Source organism: Salmo trutta, unplaced genomic scaffold (assembly GCF_901001165.1).
Source record: "Salmo trutta unplaced genomic scaffold, fSalTru1.1, whole genome shotgun sequence".
Lineage (NCBI taxonomy): Eukaryota > Metazoa > Chordata > Actinopteri > Salmoniformes > Salmonidae > Salmo > Salmo trutta.
In genome coordinates, this window is record NW_021822673.1 from 163434 (window position 1) to 184666 (window position 21233).

Below are 21233 nucleotides of genomic sequence, written 5' to 3' on the forward strand. Positions count from 1 at the left end.
ATTCAGTTGAAGTCGGAAGTTTACATACATTTGGAGTCATTAAAACTCGTTTTTCAACCACTCCACAAATTTCTTGTTAACAAACTATAGTTTTGGTAAGTCGGTTAGGACATCTACTTTGTGCATGACACAAGTTTTTTTTCCAAAAATTGTTTACAGACAGATTATTTCACTCATCCAGTTGGTCAACTTATTCCAGTTGGTCAGAAATTTACATACACTAAGTTGACTGTGCCTTTAAACAGCTTGGAAAATTCCAGAAAATGATGCCATGGCTTTAGAAGCTTCTGATAGGCTAAATGACATCATTTGAGTCAATTGGAGGTGTACCTGTGGATGTATTTCAAGGCCAACCTTCAAACTCAGTGCCTCTTTGCTTGACATCATGGGAAAATCAAAAGAAATCAGCTAAGACCTCAGAAAGAAAATTGTAGACCTCCACAAGTCTGGTTCATCCTTGGGAGCAATTTCCAAACGCCTGAAGGTACCACGTTAATCTGTTCATACAATAGTATGCAAGTATAAACACCAATTCAATTCATATCAAGGGGCTTATTGGCATGGGAAACATATGTTAACATTGCCAAAGCAAGTGAAGTAGATAACATACACTCACTCACTCACTCATTCTCTCTCTCTCTCTCTCTCTCTCTCTCTCTCTCTCTCACTTACTCATTCTCTCTCTCTCTCCCCTTCTCTCTCTCTCTCCCCTTCTCTCTCTCACCCTCTCTCTCTCTCTCTCTCACTCACTCACTCACTCACTCACTCACTCACTCATTCTCTCTCTCTCTCTCTCTCTCTCTCTCTCTCACCCTTCTCTTCTCTCTCTCTCTCCCCTTCTTTCTCTCTCTCTCTCTCTCTCTCTCTCTCTCTCTCTCTCTCTCACCCTCTCTCTCTCTCTCTCTCTCACCCTCTCTCTCTCTCTCTCTCTCTCTCTCGCTCTCTCTCTCTCTCTCTCTCTCTCTCTCTCTCTGTAGGCCTGTCAAGTCTCCTTTCATCATCTTAATTACTGATCGAGTCACTGATTACCGAGCCCAATGAGATGCCTACCAGTGTCTGTTATGGCAATAAAGCGTTCACTCCTGCTTCCTCTCAGATCTGACTCCACGTCAGAGTCCCAAATAGCACCCTGGTCAAAAGTAGTGCACTGTATAGGGAACTGAGTGCCATTTAGGATGGGGACGCATCACAGATCAGGTCTGGTTTTCATTCATAGCCTACATACTGCTTCTGGGTGGGCCCATAGACTGTTGGCATCTTGGCAGATTGACTGCTCTGTAGAAATGCATGGTTTCGGTCAGTGTGGTAAAAAGTCTCAACTTGTTGCATAGTATTCTGGTCATGTTCTGGTTTTGGCAACGGTTGAAAGATGTCACGTCTAGGCAGGAACAAAACAATGTGGTTAGTGAGCCTTGCAATAAATGTGTACAGCATTTGGAGTATTATCCAAGATTTTACATGAAGGACTAAGAAATAGCCTGGTTAAATCGATTGCTTTGATTTTTTAATATTTAAAAAAATTAAAATTGACACAATAAATAGTTATTGACACAATAAATACAGAATGTATAAGTAGAACTTTTGGTTAAAACATTCTTATGAAAAAAACTATATTATAATTGAAAATATGTCATTCATCTTTTTTAATTGATGAGGATCCTTCAAATGTACATTTTACGACGCCATTTCGAGCTGAACCGTGATTGGTGGATTGAGGGGGGCGGTAACTATACATTCAGGAAGAGGTCCATGGACCGGAAACGTTGCTGGTAGCAAATTAGCTTGCTAGGTGAATCTGCTGGAAAAATAACTCAGTTTGGTCGTTAAATCGACGTTAACCATGTCTGCAAGAAACCCGGGCATGCCCCTTGGTAAGACTCGCTTCTTTATTGTGGGAAATACATGTTTATCCTGAAACGTTAGTCAAATCCAGTGAAATAGCTATGGATTGTGTTAGCATGTGCAGCTAGCTAGTATCAACTCTAGCTACTACCATAGAGGCTGTGTTTAGATTTAGGACATTCTTGATAATCAATGTTTTGACTGTGACACTTAGGCCTAACAGGAAGAGTTTGGTTTCAAACAAATGCATGTAAGAAGTAACGTTTACCGCTCTCACGTGATGTAAATTTAAGTACACAATGAATTAACAATCACTGCACATTGTACCTGTCAACGTGTTAATATATATATCTAACGTTAGTTAAGTAACATTCAGAGATCAGAGATACTTTGTATCGTGTCTAGTGAACACTAAAGATAGTAGCTAGTTAACGGTTTATGCTGAATTAGTGAATGTCTTGACTCATGATGTCCTGGATAATGTTTCACATGACCACTCAGTGTAGACAGGGTGAATCATGTCAAATCAAATGTTATTGGTCACATACACATGGTTAGCAGATGTTAATGCGAGTGTGGCGAAATGCTTGTGCTTCTAGTTACTGACCATGCAGTAATATCTAACAAGTAATCTACCAATTTCACAACAACTACCTTATACACACAAGTGTAAAGGAATGAATAAGAATATGTACATATAAATATATGGATGAGTGATGGCCATGCAGCATAGGCAAGATGCAGTAGATGGTATAGAGTACAGTATATACATATGAGATGAGTAATGTAGGGTATGTAAACATTTATATAAAGTGCCATTGTTTAAAGATTTAATTATTAAAGTGGCTAGAGATTGACTGGCTGCTGCCAACATTCTGACTCAATGTTAGTGATGGCTGTTTAACAGTCTGATGGCCTTGAGATAGAAGCTGTTTTTCAGTCTCTCTGTCCCAGCTTTGATGCACCTGTACTGATCTCGCCTTCTGGATGATAGCAGGGTGAACAGGCAGTGGCTCGGGAGGTTGTTGTCTTTGATGATATTTTTGGCCTTCCTGTGACATCGGGTGGTGTAGGTGTCCTGGAGGGCAGGTAGTTTGCACCCGGTGATGCGTTGAGCAGACCTCACTACCCTCTGGAGAGCCTTCCGGTTATGGGCGGAGCAGTTGCCGTACCAGGCGGTGATACAGCCCAACAGGATGCTCTCGATTGTGCATCTGTAAAAGTTTGAGTGTTTTTGGTGACAAGCCAAATTTCTTCAGCCTCCTGAGGTTGAAGAGGCGCTGTTGCGCCTTCTTCACCACGCTGTCTGTGTGGGTGGACCATTTCAGTTTGTCCGTGATGTGTACGCCAAAGAACTTAACTCTCCACCCTCTCCACTACTGTCCCGTCGATGTGGATAGGGGGCTTCTCCCTCTGCTGTTTCCTGAAGTCCATGATCATCTCCTTTGTTTTGTTGACATTGAGTGTCACCACACCACACTCCGAGGGCCCTCACCTCCTCCCTGCAGGCCGTCTCGTCGTTGTTGGTAATCAAGCCAACCACTGTAGTGTCGTCTGCAAACTTGATGATTGAGTTGGAGGCGTGCATGGCCACGCAGTCATGGGTGAACAGGGAGTACAGGAGAGGGCTGAGAACGCACCCTTGTGGGGCCCCAGTGTTGAGGATGAGCGGGATGGAGATGTTGTTAGCTACCCTCACCACCTGGGGGCGGCCCGTCAGGAAGTCCAGGACCCAGTTGCACAGGGCGGGGTGACTATCTATCAGTGATCTCTTGTTGTCTGACTGTACTAAGATCCCGGAAAACATTTAGTTACAGGCCTAACCGTCGGTGGTTAACTGCTGTAGGCCTACTGATATTCAGTAGATATCTGAACAGAATAGAGGACTCAGTGAGAAATAGACGTATACCTCAATATAAACTTATATAGAAGCGTTGTGGACAGCGACCACATATCAACTAACGTGTTTCTTATCAACCTTCCATTTTGATGTTGTTATTGTGTGTGTGTGTGTGTGTGTGTGTGTGTGTCAGACCTGCAGTGGGTGTCCAAGGTGCGGGTGAACACCCAGGCAGTGCTGAAGAGAGCTCAGCAGATACAAGGACACAACAAGAACAAGAAACAGTGGCAGGTAGGAGCTTTGGGGGTTAGCTTTGTGGGTTAGCTTTGGGGTGTGTGTGTGTGTGTGTGTGTAAAATACCTTCATCTCCAATGTTTTCCTATAAGTCTCATAAGAAGACACACAAGATGAAAGGACAAAGTGATGCTCAGTTTGTATCCTACTATTAGAATAAGGATATGCAGTATTCTCAGTTTGTATCCTACTATTAGAATAAGGATATGCAGTATTCTCAGTTTGTATCCTACTATTAGAATAAGGATATGCAGTATTCTCAGTTTGTATCCTACTATTAGAATAAGGATATGCAGTATTCTCAGTTTGTATCCTACTATTAGAATAAGGATATGCAGTATTCTCAGTTTGTATCCTACTATTAGAATAAGGATATGCAGTATTCTCAGTTTGTATCCTACTATTAGAATAAGGATATGCAGTATTCTCAGTTTGTATCCTACTATTAGAATAAGGATATGCAGTATTCTCAGTTTGTATCCTACTATTAGAATAAGGATTTACATTATGTATGGTTTTGTATGTTGTCTAGTGTTGAAGTTTTGTTCACACCAACCCCTTGTATTGAGAACAAACATCTGGCTCTGTGTTACAACATTACCCATAATGCTCTCTGTCTCCAGGCGGCGTGGCTGCTGCGGGCGGTGACCTGTATTGACCTGACGACCCTGGCTGGTGACGACACGCCCGGCAACGTCCACCGGCTGTGTATGAAGGCTACCCAGCCTGTACGCAACGACCTGCTGAAGAGCATGGACATGCAGGACAAAGGTAGTGGGGTGTCTGTCTGTCTGTCCGTGTCTCTCCCTCTCTCCACCTCACCCTGCTCTAGAGACAGACTAGCTTTACATAGCTCTTCATAAATCCTGTGTATGAAATGTGTTAGTCTACATCCTAAACATGACTGATGTTCTATACTTCATACTTGTTCTTCAATTCACAACTCATTGAATATTTACCCACTAGAGGGCGTCATGCTCTTTATTTACCCACTAGAGGGCGTCATGCTCTTTATTTACCCACTAGAGGGCGTCATGCTCTTTATTTACCCACTAGAGGGCGACATGCTCTTTATTTACCCACTAGAGGGCGTCATGCTCTTTATTTACCCACTAGAGGGCGTCATGCTCTTTATTTACCCACTAGAGGGCGTCATGCTCTTTATTTACCCACTAGAGGGCGTCATGCTCTTTATTTACCCACTAGAGGGCGTCATGCTCTTTATTTACCCACTAGAGGGCGTCATGCTCTTTATTTACCCACTAGAGGGCGTCATGCTCTTTATTTACCCACTAGAGGGCGTCATGCTCTTTATACCCACTAGAGGGCGACATGCTCTTTATTTACCCACTAGAGGGCGTCATGCTCTTTATTTACCCACTAGAGGGCGTCATGCTCTTTATTTACCCACTAGAGGGCGACATGCTCTTTATTTGTCCCACTAGAGGGTGACATGCTCCTATGTTTCACATGATAGGCCTGTCTTTGGTGTTGGCAAAGAGTAACTATGTGTTCTGGTTGTATCTGTGTATCTAGGTGTGTTTACTGCAGCAGTGTGTTGTCTCAGTTACATACATCTCTTAGCTAACTATGTGTTCTGATTGTATCTGTGTATCTAGGTGTGACCACTGCAGCGGTGTGCGTGTACCCGTCTCGTGTGGCTGATGCTGTGAAGTCACTGAAAGCAGCCAACTCCAGCCTACCTGTCGCCTCAGGTTAGAGAGAGAGAGGAGGAAGTCTACCTCCGTATCATTCTGTAGTTGGACAGTCCAGGTGTATGTTGTCTCCTACCTGTCTCCTCAGGTTAGAGAGAGAGAGGAGGAAGTCTACCTCCGTATCATTCTGTAGTTGGACAGTCCAGGTGTATGTTGTCTCCTACCTGTCTCCTCAGGTTAGAGAGAGAGGAGGAAGTCTACCTCCGTATCATTCTGTAGTTGGACAGTCCAGGTGTATGTTGTCTCCTACCTGTCTCCTCAGGTTAGAGAGAGAGAGGAGGAAGTCTACCTCCGTATCATTCTGTAGTTGGACAGTCCAGGTGTATGTTGTCACTTCCGTCATCCTCTGATTGGTTGTATGTTTCTTTGTTATTTTGATTTAGTGATCGATTCATATATGCAATTATAAACTGGGTGGTTCAAGCCCTGAATGCTGATTTGCTGACAGCCATGGTATATCAGACCGTATACCACGGGTATGACAAAACATGTATTTTTACTGCTCTAATTATGTTGGTAACCAGTTTATAATAGCAATAAGGCTCCTCAGAGGTTTGTGGTATATGACCAATATACCACGGCTAAGGGCTATATCCAGGCACTCCGTGTTGCGTCGTGTCTAAGAACAGCCCTCGGCCGTGGTATATTGGCCATATACCACACCTCCTCAGGCCTTATTGCTTAATTATAACACATAAACGACTCTTACAGCCACAGCATGAATGAAATAACAGAATATTATGACATGAAAAACTATAGATAGTGACTCAGCAAAGCCACTGTCTTCTCTCTCTCCATCCTGCTGCTCCTGTCCTCAGTGGCGACAGGTTTCCCTGCAGGCCAGACCTCTCTGAAGACCAGGCTGGAGGAGGTCCGTATGGCTGTAGAGGATGGAGCTATGGAGATAGATATAGTCATTAACAGGACTCTGGCCCTCACTGGACAGTGGGAAGGTATGGTATATCTTATTATAGACACTCACCAGACACTTTATTAGGTACATCTGGCTAGTAATGGGTCAGACCACCCTCTGCTTCCAGAACAGCCTGTTACATACAGTCAGTCAGCTGGAACATGTAAACACACAGTCAGTCAGCTGGAACATGTAAACATACAGTCAGTCAACTGGAACATGTAAACATACAGTCAGTCAACTGGAACATGTAAACATACAGTCAGTCAGTCAGCTGGAACATGTAAACATACAGTCAGTCAGTCAGCTGGAACATGTAAACATACAGTCAGTCAACTGGAACATGTAAACATACAGTCAGTCAACTGGAACATGTAAACATACAGTCAGTCAGTCAACTGGAACATGTAAACATACAGTCAGTCAGTCAGTCAACTGGAACATGTAAACATACAGTCAGTCAGTCAGTCAACTGGAACATGTAAACATACAGTCAGTCAGTCAGTCAACTGGAACATGTAAACATGCAGTCAGTCAGTCAGCTGGAACATGTAAACATGCAGTCAGTCAGTCAGCTGGAACATGTAAACATGCAGTCAGTCAGTCAGCTGGAACATGTAAACATACAGTCAGTCAGTCAGCTGGAACATGTAAACATACAGTCAGTCAGTCAGCTGGAACATGTAAACACACAGTCAGTCAGTCAGCTGGAACATGTAAACACACAGTCAGTCAGTCAGCTGGAACATGTAAACACACAGTCAGTCAGTCAGCTGGAACATGTAAACACACAGTCAGTCAGTCAGCTGGAACATGTAAACACACAGTCAGTCAGTCAGCTGGAACATGTAAACACACAGTCAGTCAGTCAGCTGGAACATGTAAACACACAGTCAGTCAGTCAGCTGGAACATGTAAACACACAGTCAGTCAGTCAGCTGGAACATGTAAACACACAGTCAGTCAGTCAGCTGGAACATGTAAACACACAGTCAGTCAGTCAGCTGGAACATGTAAACATACAGTCAGTCAACTGAAACATGTAAACATACAGTCAGTCAACTGGAACATGTAAACATACAGTCAGTCAGTCAGTCAGTCAACTGGAACATGTAAACATACAGTCAGTCAGTCAGTCAACTGGAACATGTAAACAGTCAGTCAGTCAACTGAAACATGTAAACAGTCAGTCAGTCAACTGAAACATGTAAACATAGTCAGTCAGTCAGTCAGTCAGTCAACTGGAACATGTAAACATACAGTCAGTCAGTCAGTGAACTGGAACATGTAAACATACAGTCAGTCAGTCAGTCAACTGGAACATGTAATCAGTCAGTCAGTCAACTGGAACATGTAATCAGTCAGTCAGTCAACTGAAACATGTAAACAGTCAGTCAGCTGGAACATGTAAACAGTCAGTCAGTCAGTCAGTCAGTCAGTCAGTCAGTCAACTGGAACATGTAAACATACAGTCAGTCAGTCAGCTGGAACATGTAAACATACAGTCAGTCAGTCAGCTGGAACATGTAAACATACAGTCAGTCAGTCAGCTGGAACATGTAAACATACAGTCAGTCAGTCAGCTGGAACATGTAAACATACAGTCAGTCAGTCAGTCAACTGGAACATGTAAACAGTCAGTCAGTCAACTGGAACATGTAAACAGTCAGTCAGTCAACTGGAACATGTAAACAGTCAGTCAGTCAACTGGAACATGTAAACAGTCAGTCAGTCAGTCAACTGGAACATGTAAACATACAGTCAGTCAGTCAACTGGAACATGTAAACATACAGTCAGTCAGTCAACTGGAACATGTAAACATACAGTCAGTCAGTCAACTGGAACATGTAAACATACAGTCAGTCAGTCAACTGGAACATGTAAACATACAGTCAGTCAGTCAACTGGAACATGTAAACATACAGTCAGTCAGTCAGTCAACTGGAACATGTAAACATACAGTCAGTCAGTCAGTCAACTGGAACATGTAAACATACAGTCAGTCAGTCAGTCAACTGGAACATACAGTCAGTCAGTCAGTCAACTGGAACATGTAATCAGTCAGTCAGTCAACTGAAACATGTAAACAGTCAGTCAGTCAACTGAAACATGTAAACATACAGTCAGTCAGTCAACTGGAACATGTAAACATACAGTCAGTCAGTCAACTGGAACATGTAAACATACAGTCAGTCAGTCAACTGGAACATGTAAACATACAGTCAGTCAGTCAACTGGAACATGTAAACATACAGTCAGTCAGTCAACTGGAACATGTAAACATACAGTCAGTCAGTCAACTGGAACATGTAAACATACAGTCAGTCAGTCAGTCAACTGGAACATGTAAACATACAGTCAGTCAGTCAGTCAACTGGAACATGTAAACATACAGTCAGTCAGTCAGTCAACTGGAACATACAGTCAGTCAGTCAGTCAACTGGAACATGTAATCAGTCAGTCAGTCAACTGAAACATGTAAACAGTCAGTCAGTCAACTGAAACATGTAAACAGTCAGTCAGTCAGTCAGCTGGAACATGTAAACATACAGTCAGTCAGTCAGCTGGAACATGTAAACACACAGTCAGTCAGTCAGTCAGCTGGAACATGTAAACACACAGTCAGTCAGTCAGTCAGCTGGAACATGTAAACACACAGTCAGTCAGTCAGTCAACTGGAACATGTAAACAGTCAGTCAGTCAGCTGGAACATGTAAACAGTCAGTCAGTCAACTGGAACATGTAAACATACAGTCAGTCAGTCAGTCAGTCAACTGGAACATGTAAACATACACTACCGTTCAAAGGTTTGGGGTCACTTAGAAATGTCCTTTTTTTGTCTATTAAAATGACTTCAAATTGATCAGAAATACAGTGTAGACATTGTTAATGTTGTAAATTACTATTGTATCTGGAAACGGCAGATTTTTTTATGGAATATCTACATGGGCGTACAGAGGTCCATTATCAGCAACCATCACTCCTGTGTTCCAATGGCACGTTGTGTTAGCTAATCCATGTTTATAATTTTAAAAGGCTAATTGATCATTAGAAAACCCCTTTGCAATTATGTTAGCACAGCTGAAAACTGTTGTTCTGATTAAAGAAGCAATAAAACTGGCCTGTAGACTATTTGAGTATCTGGAGCATCAGCATTTGTGGGTTCGATTACAGGCTCAAAATGGCCAGAAACAAATAACTTTCTTCTGAAACTCGTCAGTCTATTCTTGTTCTGAGAAATGAAGGCTATTCCATGCGAGAAATTGCCAAGAAACTGAAGATCTCGTACAACGCTGTGTACTACTCCCTTCACAGAACAGCTCAAACTGGCTCGAACCAGAATAGAAAGAGGAGTGGGAGGCCCCGGTGCACAACTGAGCAAGAGGACAAGTACATTAGTGTCTAGTTTGAGAAACAGATGCCTCACAAGTCCTCAACTGGCAGCTTCAGTAAATAGTACCCGCAAAACACCAGTCTCAACCTCAACAGTGAAGAGGCGACTCCGGGATGCTGGCCTTCTAGGCAGAGTTGCAAAGGAAAAAGCCAAATCTCAGACTGGCCAATAAAAATAAAAGATTAAGATGGGCAAAAGAACACAGACACTGGACAGAGGAACTCTGTCTAGAAGGCCAGCATCCCGGAGTCGCCTCTTCAATGTTGACATTGAGACCTCTCACTCACTCACTTACATACATATCAAGGCAAAGGGTGGCTATTTGAAGAATCTCAAATATAAAATATATTTTGATTTGTTCAACACTTTTTTGATTACTACATGATTCCATAGGTGTTATTTAAAAATAAAGAAAAACCCTTGAATGAGTATGTGTTCTAAAACTTTTGACCGGCAGTGTACATAAAACATATTAAAAACAGCTATGGTGTTGCTATGGCAGTATGAGCTATGGTGTTGCTATGGTGTTGCTATGACAGTATGAGCTATGGTGTTGCTATGGCAGTATGAGCTATGGTGTTGCTATGGCAGTATGAGCTATGGTGTTGCTATGGCAGTATGAGCTATGGTGTTGCTATGGCAGTATGGGGTATGGCGTTGCTATGACAGTATGAGCTATGGCGTTGCTATGGCAGTATGAGCTATGGCTTTGCTATGGCAGTATGAGCTATGGTGTTGCTATGGCAGTATAGGCTATGGTGTTGCTATGGCAGTATAGGCTATGGTGTTGCTATGGCAGTATGGGCTATGGTGTTGCTATGGCAGTATGGGCTATGGGGTTGCTATGGCAGTATGAGCTATGGGGTTGCTATGGCAGTATGAGCTATGGTGTTGCTATGGCAGTATGGGCTATGGTGTTGCTATGGCAGTATGGGCTATGGTGTTGTTATGGCAGTATGAGCTATGATGTTGCTATGGCAGTATGAGCTATGGTGTTGCTATGGCAGTATGAGCTATGGTGTTGCTATGGCAGTATGAGCTATGGTGTTGCTATGGCAGTATGAGCTATGGTGTTGCTATGGCAGTATGAGCTATGGTGTTGCTATGGCAGTATGAGTTATGGTGTTGCTATGGCAGTATGAGCTATGGTGTTGCTATGGCAGTATGAGCTATGGTGTTGCTATGACAGTGAAGGTGTGTGGTGAAGTGTCTCTCCTCAATAAAGTTTCCATTTAAATCCCGTCTCTCTCCTCAATAAAGTTTCCATTTAAATCCCGTCTCTCTCCTCAGCCATGTATGATGAGGTGTGTCAGTTCAGAGAGGCCTGTGGGGAGGCTCACATGAAGTCCATCCTGGCTATAGGAGAGCTGGGGACCTACACCAATGTCTACAAGGCTAGTCTAGTGGCTATGATGGCTGGTGAGTGTTCCCTCTCTCTCTCATACACACTCACACGTTTCACACACACACACACACTCACACAGGTTGGTATTATACTTGAGATCCAGCTCCCATTTTCTCTGGTTGATGAATGATTTGTGAAAATGTTGAGTTGAATGTGCTCATCTCTCCTCTGAATCAGGACCAGTGATAGTTTTACACATGGTGCAGTTTGTCATGTCCTCCTGTGGGGGGCGCTGTTGTTCAGGCTGTACTCTCTGTGTCTGTACTTAGCTAACCTGATGAACACTCTCTCTCTCTCTCTCTTTTTCTCTCACTCACACACACACACACACACTGAACTGTACACTTAGCTCCCTGTCACATAATAAGCCTGATTACTGTACCAAATTGTCAGCCGGTCCGATAGAGATCATTATTAAAATACATTGCTTTTGTCTCAGCTCTGCTCCTTAATCTCCCCTTGTTCTATAAATTGCGTATGAGATTCCAGAAATTGAATGATAATTTTGCCTATTAATCTATGACGGCGGCTATTTTACTCCGCCACACACACACACACACACACACACACACACACACTGCCTGCTTGCCCGCGCTAGCCAAATGAAACGAGCGTCATTACCGACATCCTCGTTTAATAACCTCTATCAATTATCAACTCATTAACATCCCCATAACCAATGTACAGAATTATTCCTCCATCTGGGGATGAGGAGAGAGAGGGAGGGAAAGATGGTGAGAGAGTGGGGGGGAGAGCGAGAGGGAAAGATGGTGAGAGAGGGGGGGAGGAGAGCGAGAGGGAAAGATGGTGAGAGAGTGGGGGGGAGGAGAGGGAGAGGGAAAGATGGTGAGAGAGTGGGGGGGAGGAGAGGGAGAGGGAAAGATGGTGAGAGAGTGGGGGGGGAGCGAGAGGGAGAGGGAAAGATGGTGAGAGAGTGGGGGGGAGGAGAGCGAGAGGGAAAGATGGTGAGAGAGTGGGGGGGAGGAGAGGGAGAGGGAAAGATGGTGAGAGAGTGGGGGGTGAGGAGAGGGAGAGGGAAAGATGGTGAGAGAGTGGGGGGGAGGAGAGCGAGAGGGAAAGATGGTGAGAGAGTGGGGGGGAGGAGAGGGAGAGGGAAAGATGGTGAGAGTGGGGGGGAGGAGAGCGAGAGGGAAAGATGGTGAGAGAGTGGGGGGGGAGGAGAGGGAGAGGGAAAGATGGTGAGAGAGTGGGGGGGAGGAGAGCGAGAGGGAAAGATGGTGAGAGAGTGGGGGGGAGGAGAGGGAGAGGGAAAGATGGTGAGAGAGTGGGGGGGAGGAGAGCGAGAGGGAAAGATGGTGAGAGAGTGGGGGGTGAGGAGAGGGAGAGGGAAAGATGGTGAGAGAGTGGGGGGGAGGAGAGCGAGAGGGAAAGATGGTGAGAGAGTGGGGGGGAGGAGAGGGAGAGGGAAAGATGGTGAGAGAGTGGGGGGTGAGGAGAGGGAGAGGGAAAGATGGTGAGAGAGTGGGGGGGAGGAGAGCGAGAGGGAAAGATGGTGAGAGAGTGGGGGGGAGGAGAGGGAGAGGGAAAGATGGTGAGAGAGTGGGGGGGAGGAGAGCGAGAGGGAAAGATGGTGAGAGTGGGGGGTGAGGAGAGGGAGAGGGAAAGATGGTGAGAGAGTGGGGGGGAGGAGAGCGAGAGGGAAAGATGGTGAGAGAGTGGGGGGGAGGAGAGGGAGAGGGAAAGATGGTGAGAGAGTGGGGGGTGAGGAGAGGGAGAGGGAAAGATGGTGAGAGAGTGGGGGGGAGGAGAGCGAGAGGGAAAGATGGTGAGAGAGTGGGGGGGAGGAGAGGGAGAGGGAAAGATGGTGAGAGAGTGGGGGGAGGAGAGGGAGAGGGAAAGATGGTGAGAGAGTGGGGGGGAGGAGAGGGAGAGGGAAAGATGGTGAGAGAGGGGGGGGGGAGAGCGAGAGGGAAAGATGGTGAGAGAGAGAGAGAGGTGGGGTTATGCGAGAGAGAGAGGGGGGGTTTCGAGAGGGGGTTATGCGAGAGAGGGGGTTATACGAGAGAGGGAGAGAGGGGGTTATGAGGGTTATGGGGGTTAAGAGGAAGAGAGCGAGAGACAAAGAAAGGAAAGAGAGAGAAAGAAGGGAAGAAATAAAGAAAAACTCTGACTGTAAAAATACACAGTACACATCTGTAAAGTGTTCATCAGTCTAGTAATGAACAGTCATTAGAGACTAGGGGGGGAGGCAGAAGGGGTGAACAGTCATTAGAGACTAGGGGGAGGAGGCAGAAGGGATGAACAGTCATTAGAGACTGGGGGGGGGGAGGCAGAAGGGATGAACAGTCATTAGAGACTAGGGGGGGAGGCAGAAGGGATGAACAGTCATTAGAGACTAGGGGGAGGAGGCAGAAGGGATGAACAGTCATTAGAGACTAGGGGGGGAGGCAGAAGGGATGAACAGTCATTAGAGACTAGGGGGGGGAGGCAGAAGGGGTGAACAGTCATTAGAGACTAGGGGGAGGAGGCAGAAGGGATGAACAGTCATTAGAGACTAGGGGGGAGGCAGAAGGGATGAACAGTCATTAGAGACTAGGGGGGGGAGGCAGAAGGGGTGAACAGTCATTAGAGACTAGGGGGAGGAGGCAGAAGGGATGAACAGTCATTAGAGACTAGGGGGGGAGGCAGAAGGGATGAACAGTCATTAGAGACTAGGGGGGGAGGCAGAAGGGATGAACAGTCATTAGAGGCTAGGGGGGGAGGCAGAAGGGATGAACAGTCATTAGAGACTAGGGGGGGAGGCAGAAGGGATGAACAGTCATTAGAGACTAGGGGGGGGAGGCAGAAGGGATGAACAGTCATTAGAGACTAGGGGGGGGAGGCAGAAGGGTTGAACAGTCATTAGAGACTAGGGGGGGAGGCAGAAGGGATGAACAGTCATTAGAGACTAGGGGGGGGAGGCAGAAGGGATGAACAGTCATTAGAGACTAGGGGGGGAGGCAGAAGGGATGAACCGTCATTAGAGACTAGGGGGGGGGGAGGCAGAAGGGATGAACAGTCATTAGAGACTAGGGGGGGAGGCAGAAGGGATGAACAGTCATTAGAGACTAGGGGGGGAGGCAGAAGGGGTGAACCGTCATTAGAGACTAGGGGGGGGGGAGGCAGAAGGGATGAACAGTCATTAGAGACTAGGGGGGGGGGAGGCAGAAGGGATGAACAGTCATTAGAGACTAGGGGGGGAGGCAGAAGGGATGAACAGTCATTAGAGACTAGGGGGAGGAGGCAGAAGGGATGAACAGTCATTAGAGACTAGGGGGGGAGGCAGAAGGGATGGAGGGAAACAAGGAGAGGAGAATAGAGGGATGATGCTTTTTTTTACCAGGGTTTGTGGTTCATCTATTAAAAGCCTGTCATTTCATCTTCTATTTTTATCCAGAAAGCTGATAAGACATAATTGTCTCAGAAGGAAAGGAAGGGGATAAATGTAGGGATGGAGGGAACGGGAGGGAAGGAAGGGGATAAATGTAGGGATGGAGGGAACGGGAGGGAAGGAAGGGGATAAATGAAGAGTTATATTGATGAAGCAGGCAGCACACACCCTCTGTTAGCCCTGTTACAGTGTCACAGACACCATATGTTCTCCTCTGGCTCTGGAGACCTTGAGAGCAGAGCGGCCCTCACTGTAATGTCTCTGGGAGCAGAGCGGCCCTCACTGTAATGTCTCTGGAGACCCTGGGAGCAGAGCGGCCCTCACTGTAATGTCTCTGGAGACCCTGGGAGCAGAGCGGCCCTCACTGTAATGTCTCTGGGAGCAGAGCGGCCCTCACTGTAATGTCTCTGGAGACCCTGGGAGCAGAGCGGCCCTCACTGTAATGTCTCTGGAGTCCCTGGGAGCAGAGCGGCCCTCACTGTAATGTCTCTGGAGACCCTGAGAGCAGAGCGGCCCTCACTGTAATGTCTCTGGAGTCCCTGAGAGCAGAGCGGCCCTCACTGTAATGTCTCTGGAGTCCCTGGGAGCAGAGCGGCCCTCACTGTAATGTCTCTGGAGTCCCTGGGAGCAGAGCGGCCCTCAGTATAATATCCTGTTTCAGTCAGAGGTACTTTAGAACTAGCTGTACCTCTTACACTGTAGTAGTATCATATTGTATTTTAGTCCAGTCTGATGACATCTCTAAATTTCCTATTTTTATTCATACAAATGTATTTATAGAATGTTAAATGTGTGTACTGTATTGTAGGTCATCTGTATGTCTAGTTTCCTATTTCTATAGCTCATCCTGCTTGAATGGGATCTTTCTGGAATTGTAGAAAGTTGAAAAGCCGAATAGATTCCATATTGATGGCTAGAAGGAATTGTCCACCAGATTATTTCGCAGGTTGTACAGAGCATTCGGAGAGGATTCAGACCCCTTGACTTTTCCCACGTTTTTGTTACGTTACAGCCTTATTCTAAAATTGATTACGTTTTTCTCCCTCTTCAACCTACACACAATACCCCATAATGACATCACAATACCCCATAATGACATCACAATACCCCATAATGACATCACAATACCCCATAATGACATCACAATACCCCATAATGACATCACAATACCCCATAATGACAAAGTGAAAACAGGTTTGTAGAATTCTTTGCAGAAAAAAAACTGAAATATCACATTTACATAAGTATTCAGACCCTTTACTCAGTACTTTGTTGAAACACCTTTGGCAGAGATTACAGCCTCAAGTCTTCTTGGGTATGAAGCTACAAGCTTGTCACACCTGTATTTGGGGAGTTTCTCCTATTCTTCTCTGCAGATCCTCTCAAGCTATGTCAGGTTGGATGGGGAGCGTCGCTGCACAGCTATTTTCAGGTCTCCAGAGATGTTCGATCAGGTATCTAGTCCAGGATCTGGCTGGGCCACTCAAATCAAATTGTATTTATCACATGCGCCGAATATAACAGGTATTACAGTGAAATGCCGAATACAACAGGTATTACAGTGAAATGCTGAATACTACAGGTATTACAGTGAAATGCCGAATACAACAGGTATTACAGTGAAATGCCGAATACAACAGGTATTACAGTGAAATGCCGAATACTACAGGTATTACAGTGAAATGCCGAATACAACAGGTATTACAGTGAAATGCCGAATACAACAGGTATTACAGTGAAATGCCGACTACAACAGGTATTACAGTGAAATGCTGAATACAACAGGTATTACAGTGAAATGCTGAATACAGCAGGTATTACAGTGAAATGCCGACTACAACAGGTATTACAGTGAAATGCTGAATACAACAGGTATTACAGTGAAATGCTGAATACAACAGGTATTACAGTGAAATGCTTACTTACCAGCCCTTAACCAACAATGCAGTTAAGAAAAATAAGTGTTAAGTAAAATTAATTATAATTAATTGAAGAGCAGCAGTAATGTAACTCAAGGACATTCAGAGACTTGTCCCGAAGCCTCTCCTGCGTTGTCTTGTCTGTGTGCTTAGGGTCGTTGTCCTGTTGGAAGGTGAACCTTCGCCCCAGTCTGAGGTCCTGAGTGCTCTGGAGCAGGTTTTCATCAAGGATCTCTCTGTACTTTACTCCTTTCATCTTTCCCTCGATCCTGACTAGTCTCCCATCCCTGCTGCTGAAAAACATCCCCACAGCATGATGCCGCCACCACCATGCTTCACCGTAGGGATGGTGCCAGGTTTCCTCCAGACGTGTCGCTTGGCATTCATTCAAAAGTGCAATCTTGGTTTCATCAGACCAGTGAATCTTGTTTCTCATGGTCTGTGAGTCTTTAGGTGCCTTTTGGCAAACTCCAAGCAGGCTGTCATGCAAACTCCAAGCAGGCTGTCATGTGCCTGAGGAATGGCTTCCGTCGGGCCACTCTACCATAGAGGCCTGATTGGTGGAGTGCTGCAGAGATGGTTGTCCTTCTGGAAGGTTCTTCCATCTCCACATAGGAACTCTGGAACTCTGTCAGAGTGACCATCGGGTTCTTGGTCACCTCCCTGACCAAGGCCCTTCTCCCCCGATTGCTCAGTTTGGCCGGTCAATAGAATTTACCACAGGTGGACTCCAATCAAGTTGTAGAAACATCTGAAGGATGATCAATAGAAACAGGCTTCACTTGAGGGCAATTTATAGTCTCATAGTGAAGGGTCTGAATACTTATGTAAATAAGGTATTTCTGTTTTTTTGTTTTTAATAAAAATTAGCAAACATTTTGAAAAACCTGTTTCACTTTGTCATTACTGGGTACTGTGTGAAGATTGATGAGGATTTTGTTTTTACATTTAACGTAACAAAATGTTTTAAAAGTCCAGGGTTCTGAATACTTTCCCAATGCCCTGAGGTCAGTTGATGAAACAAGGTCGTCTTTTTAACAACGTCTGTGTGTGTTTGTGTAACAACAGGGTCGGACTTCATCAAGACGTCAACAGGGAAGGAGTCTGTCAACGCTACCTACCCTGTCGCCATAGTGATGGTCAGAGCCATCCGGGACTACTTCCTGAAGACTGGACACAAGGTGTGTCTCTTAGTGTGTGTGTGTGTGTGTGTGTGTGTGTGTGTGTGTGTGTGCTTTTCTTTAGATTCCGTCCAGTCAAGTTAGCTGAATTAACTCAGTTCTAATCAATGCCGTTCCTCATCAGATATATGTATTTACCTAAAATGGATTGGAATAAACAATGTTCATGTTGAGTGGTCCTCTATCCCTCGTGAAGTTGTATTGTTGCCTCACTGACGTCTAGCTGTTGTTCCTGTGTCCTGAACCTCTAGGTTGGTTTTAAGCCTGCTGGTGGGATCCGTACAGCCAAGGAGTCGTTGGTGTGGCTGACTCTGATGAAGGAAGAGCTGGGAGACGAGTGGCTGAGCCCTCACCTCTTTAGACTGGGGGCTAGTAGTCTACTGGCTGACATAGAGAGACAGGTACACACACACACACACACACACACACACACACACACACACTCAGGTCCTTCTAAAACACGTCCCATAACGTGGCCGATTTTAGTGCTGAGAGTGGGATGGCTTGGTACTGTAGGACACAATAATGGTTTAGTTTGTCCATTAGTCATGACCTTTAACCTGTACATGTCAGTGTTCTAGACGTCCTAATAACAACAGGGTCATATTTAAATGGTCTGCTCTATCTAGCTAAGTGTTTTTACCTGTCATCCTCTTTCATCTTCTGTTATTCCCTGTTTCTCTCTTTTCTCCAGATCTACCATTACGTGACTGGTCGCTACGCAGCCTATCACCAGATGCCCATGGCCTGAAACCATGGTTACCATTTCCAAAGTGACCAATCTGAAACCTCACCGAACCAGCCTATCACTGTGCAGATTAGTTCCTGGAAGAAATGTCTGTAACTGTATTTGTCAGGAATGTGTTGATTTGACCAGATGACCATGTCAAGTGAAGGGAAAAGAGCCTGCAATTTTACTGTATACAGTACTTCTGGGATATCTGCCATTTTACTGTATACAGTACTTCTGGAATATCTGCAATTTTACTGTATACAGTACTTCTGGGATATCTGCCATTTTACTGTATACAGTACTTCTGGAATATCTGCCATTTTACTCTATATAGTACTTCTGGGATATCTGCCATTTTACTGTATACAGTACTTCTGGGATATCTGCCATTTTACTGTATACAGTACTTCTGGAATAGCTGCCATTTTACTGTATACAGTACTTCTGGAATAGCTGCCATTTTACTGTATACCAGGTATACAGTACTTCTGGGATAGCTGCCATTTTACTGTATACAGTACTTCTGGAATAGCTGCCATTTTACTGTATACAGTACTTCTGGGATATCTGCCATTTTACTGTATACAGTACTTCTGGAATAGCTGCCATTTTACTGTATACAGTACTTCTGGAATAGCTGCCATTTTACTGTATACCAGGTATACAGTACTTCTGGGATAGCTGCCATTTTACTGTATACAGTACTTCTGGAATAGCTGCCATTTTACTGTATACAGTACTTCTGGAATATCTGCCATTTTACTCTATATAGTACTTCTGGGATATCTGCCATTTTACTGTATACAGTACTTCTGGGATATATGCCATTTTACTGTATACAGTACTTCTGGAATATCTGCCATTTTACTGTATACAGTACTTCTGGGATATCTGCAATTTTACTGTATACAGTACTTCTGGGATATCTGCCATTTTACTGTATACAGTACTTCTGGAATATCTGCCATTTTACTCTATATAGTACTTCTGGGATATCTGCCATTTTACTGTATACAGTACTTCTGGAATATCTGCCATTTTACTCTATATAGTACTTCTGGGATATCTGCCATTTTACTGTATACAGTACTTCTGGGATATCTGCCATTTTACTGTATACAGTACTTCTGGAATAGCTGCCATTTTACTGTATACAGTACTTCTGAAATAGCTTCCATTTTACTGTATACCAGGTATACAGTACTTCTGGGATATCTGCCATTTTACTGTATACAGTACTTCTGGAATAGCTGCCATTTTACTGTATACAGTACTTCTGGAATAGCTGCCATTTTACTGTATATAGTACTTCTGGAATATCTGCCATTTTACTGTATACAGTACTTCTGGTATATCTGCCATTTTACTGTATACAGGACGTACAGTACTTCTGTAATATCTTTCTCTTTGTGCCTTGAGACAGCCAGTATTGTTTCATCTAGTTCCCATCCAAACAATGTGAAACTATGATGCTGTATGAATTGAGTGTTGATGAGTCAGTCTTAATGATCCATTAAATTGTAGTCGTTTTGAGAGTACTATATTATAGACCATATAAAGCTCTTAATTCAGTTTTCCGTCTCAGTCTATTACTGTTGTCGTTGTAATGAAAGATTGCCACCCATTCTAATCATGTCTGTCTGGACGTTTTGTTGAAAATGTTGAGGTGTGATTAAAGACCATCAAACATTATGGATTGTTATTCACATGAGATAAAGGCAGAAAACTGTATTGTGCATTAGGTTCTCACAACATGGAAATGGGTCTTAAATTGATCTTAATTGGCCCTAACAGCTCTGGCCCTAACAGCTCTGGCCCTAACAGCCTACAGCTCTGGCCCTAACAGCTCTGGCCCTAACAGCCTACAGCGCTGACCTACAGCTCTGGCCCTAACAGCCTACAGCGCTGACCTACAGCTCTGGCCCTAACAGCCTACAGCGCTGACCTACAGCTCTGGCCCTAACAGCCTACAGCGCTGACCTACAGCTCTGGCCCTAACAGCCTACAGTGCTGACCTACAGCTCTGACTAACAGGGTAACTGTAATACACCACTAGAGTTTCTCTTTCTGAGCATGTCGTCGATATCAAAAGACAAACAGCTTTAGGGTCTGTGTGCCCTTTTGTTATGGTATCTACAGTATATAATCAGCTCAGTCTATTCATGTGAACAGTTTAGAACGCTCCACCTGTCTCTCATGGCGTGCCTGCCTGTGTGCTGAAAATGTTCGGGACCGTTCTTCTGGTCTAATTTCATTAGCTGGGAGCCCAGTGAACAAAGAGGGTTAATGAGGGGTTAAGTGGAGTTGAAATGATCTGATTGAAACAGTTCTCAGTTTGGACGCAGCTTCGTTTTGAAGACGGAAGAAAACTTTCTTCCTCTTTCTTCCCGCTCTTCTTCTTTGAGGAAGATATGCCGGGCCGTGACCTTGACGAGAACAGAGGAGAGGATCAATGAAATAACATCATTAGTTGTGTAATGGGGATGTAAGTCTTGAGAGGGAGTGGAGAAATCTGTCTAAAGAGGGGTTGAGTCTGTTGAGGGAGAGAGAGATGGAGGGGGAAGTCTGTCTAAAGAGGGATTGAGTCTGTTGAGGGAGAGAGAGA

General features: G+C 44.7%; 1 protein-coding gene across 8 annotated transcripts; it reads left to right on the plus strand.

Moving 5' to 3' along the window:
* Nucleotides 1–1728: 1728 nt before the first annotated feature.
* Nucleotides 1729–20317, plus strand: LOC115183162 (deoxyribose-phosphate aldolase). 8 transcript variants are annotated; one of them, XM_029744496.1, is made up of 12 exons: nucleotides 1729–1871; nucleotides 3876–3973; nucleotides 4600–4747; nucleotides 5596–5691; nucleotides 6510–6644; nucleotides 11290–11418; nucleotides 17783–17895; nucleotides 18147–18296; nucleotides 18590–18849; nucleotides 19104–19243; nucleotides 19288–19427; nucleotides 19822–20317. In XM_029744496.1, the coding sequence occupies exons 1-9, from the start codon at nucleotides 1841–1843 to the stop codon at nucleotides 18644–18646; spliced, it is 957 nt and encodes a 318-aa protein (XP_029600356.1). In that variant the 5' UTR covers nucleotides 1729–1840; the 3' UTR covers nucleotides 18647–18849; nucleotides 19104–19243; nucleotides 19288–19427; nucleotides 19822–20317. The 8 variants fall into 8 exon arrangements, with proteins under 8 accessions (XP_029600356.1, XP_029600355.1, XP_029600353.1 ...); XM_029744495.1 differs by having other exon boundaries at nucleotides 19104–19208; XM_029744493.1 differs by having other exon boundaries at nucleotides 19104–19427.
* Nucleotides 20318–21233: the final 916 nt, after the last annotated feature.

Coding starts and splice junctions, on each gene's coding strand:
- LOC115183162 (XM_029744493.1), top strand. CDS start 1,841: ATGTCTGCAAGAAACCCGGGCATGCCCCTTG. Junction 1,872..3,875: donor AAACCCGGGCATGCCCCTTG/GTAAGACTCGCT, acceptor TGTGTGTGTCAG/ACCTGCAGTGGGTGTCCAAG. Junction 18,297..18,589: donor TGGCTGACATAGAGAGACAG/GTACACACACAC, acceptor TCTTTTCTCCAG/ATCTACCATTACGTGACTGG.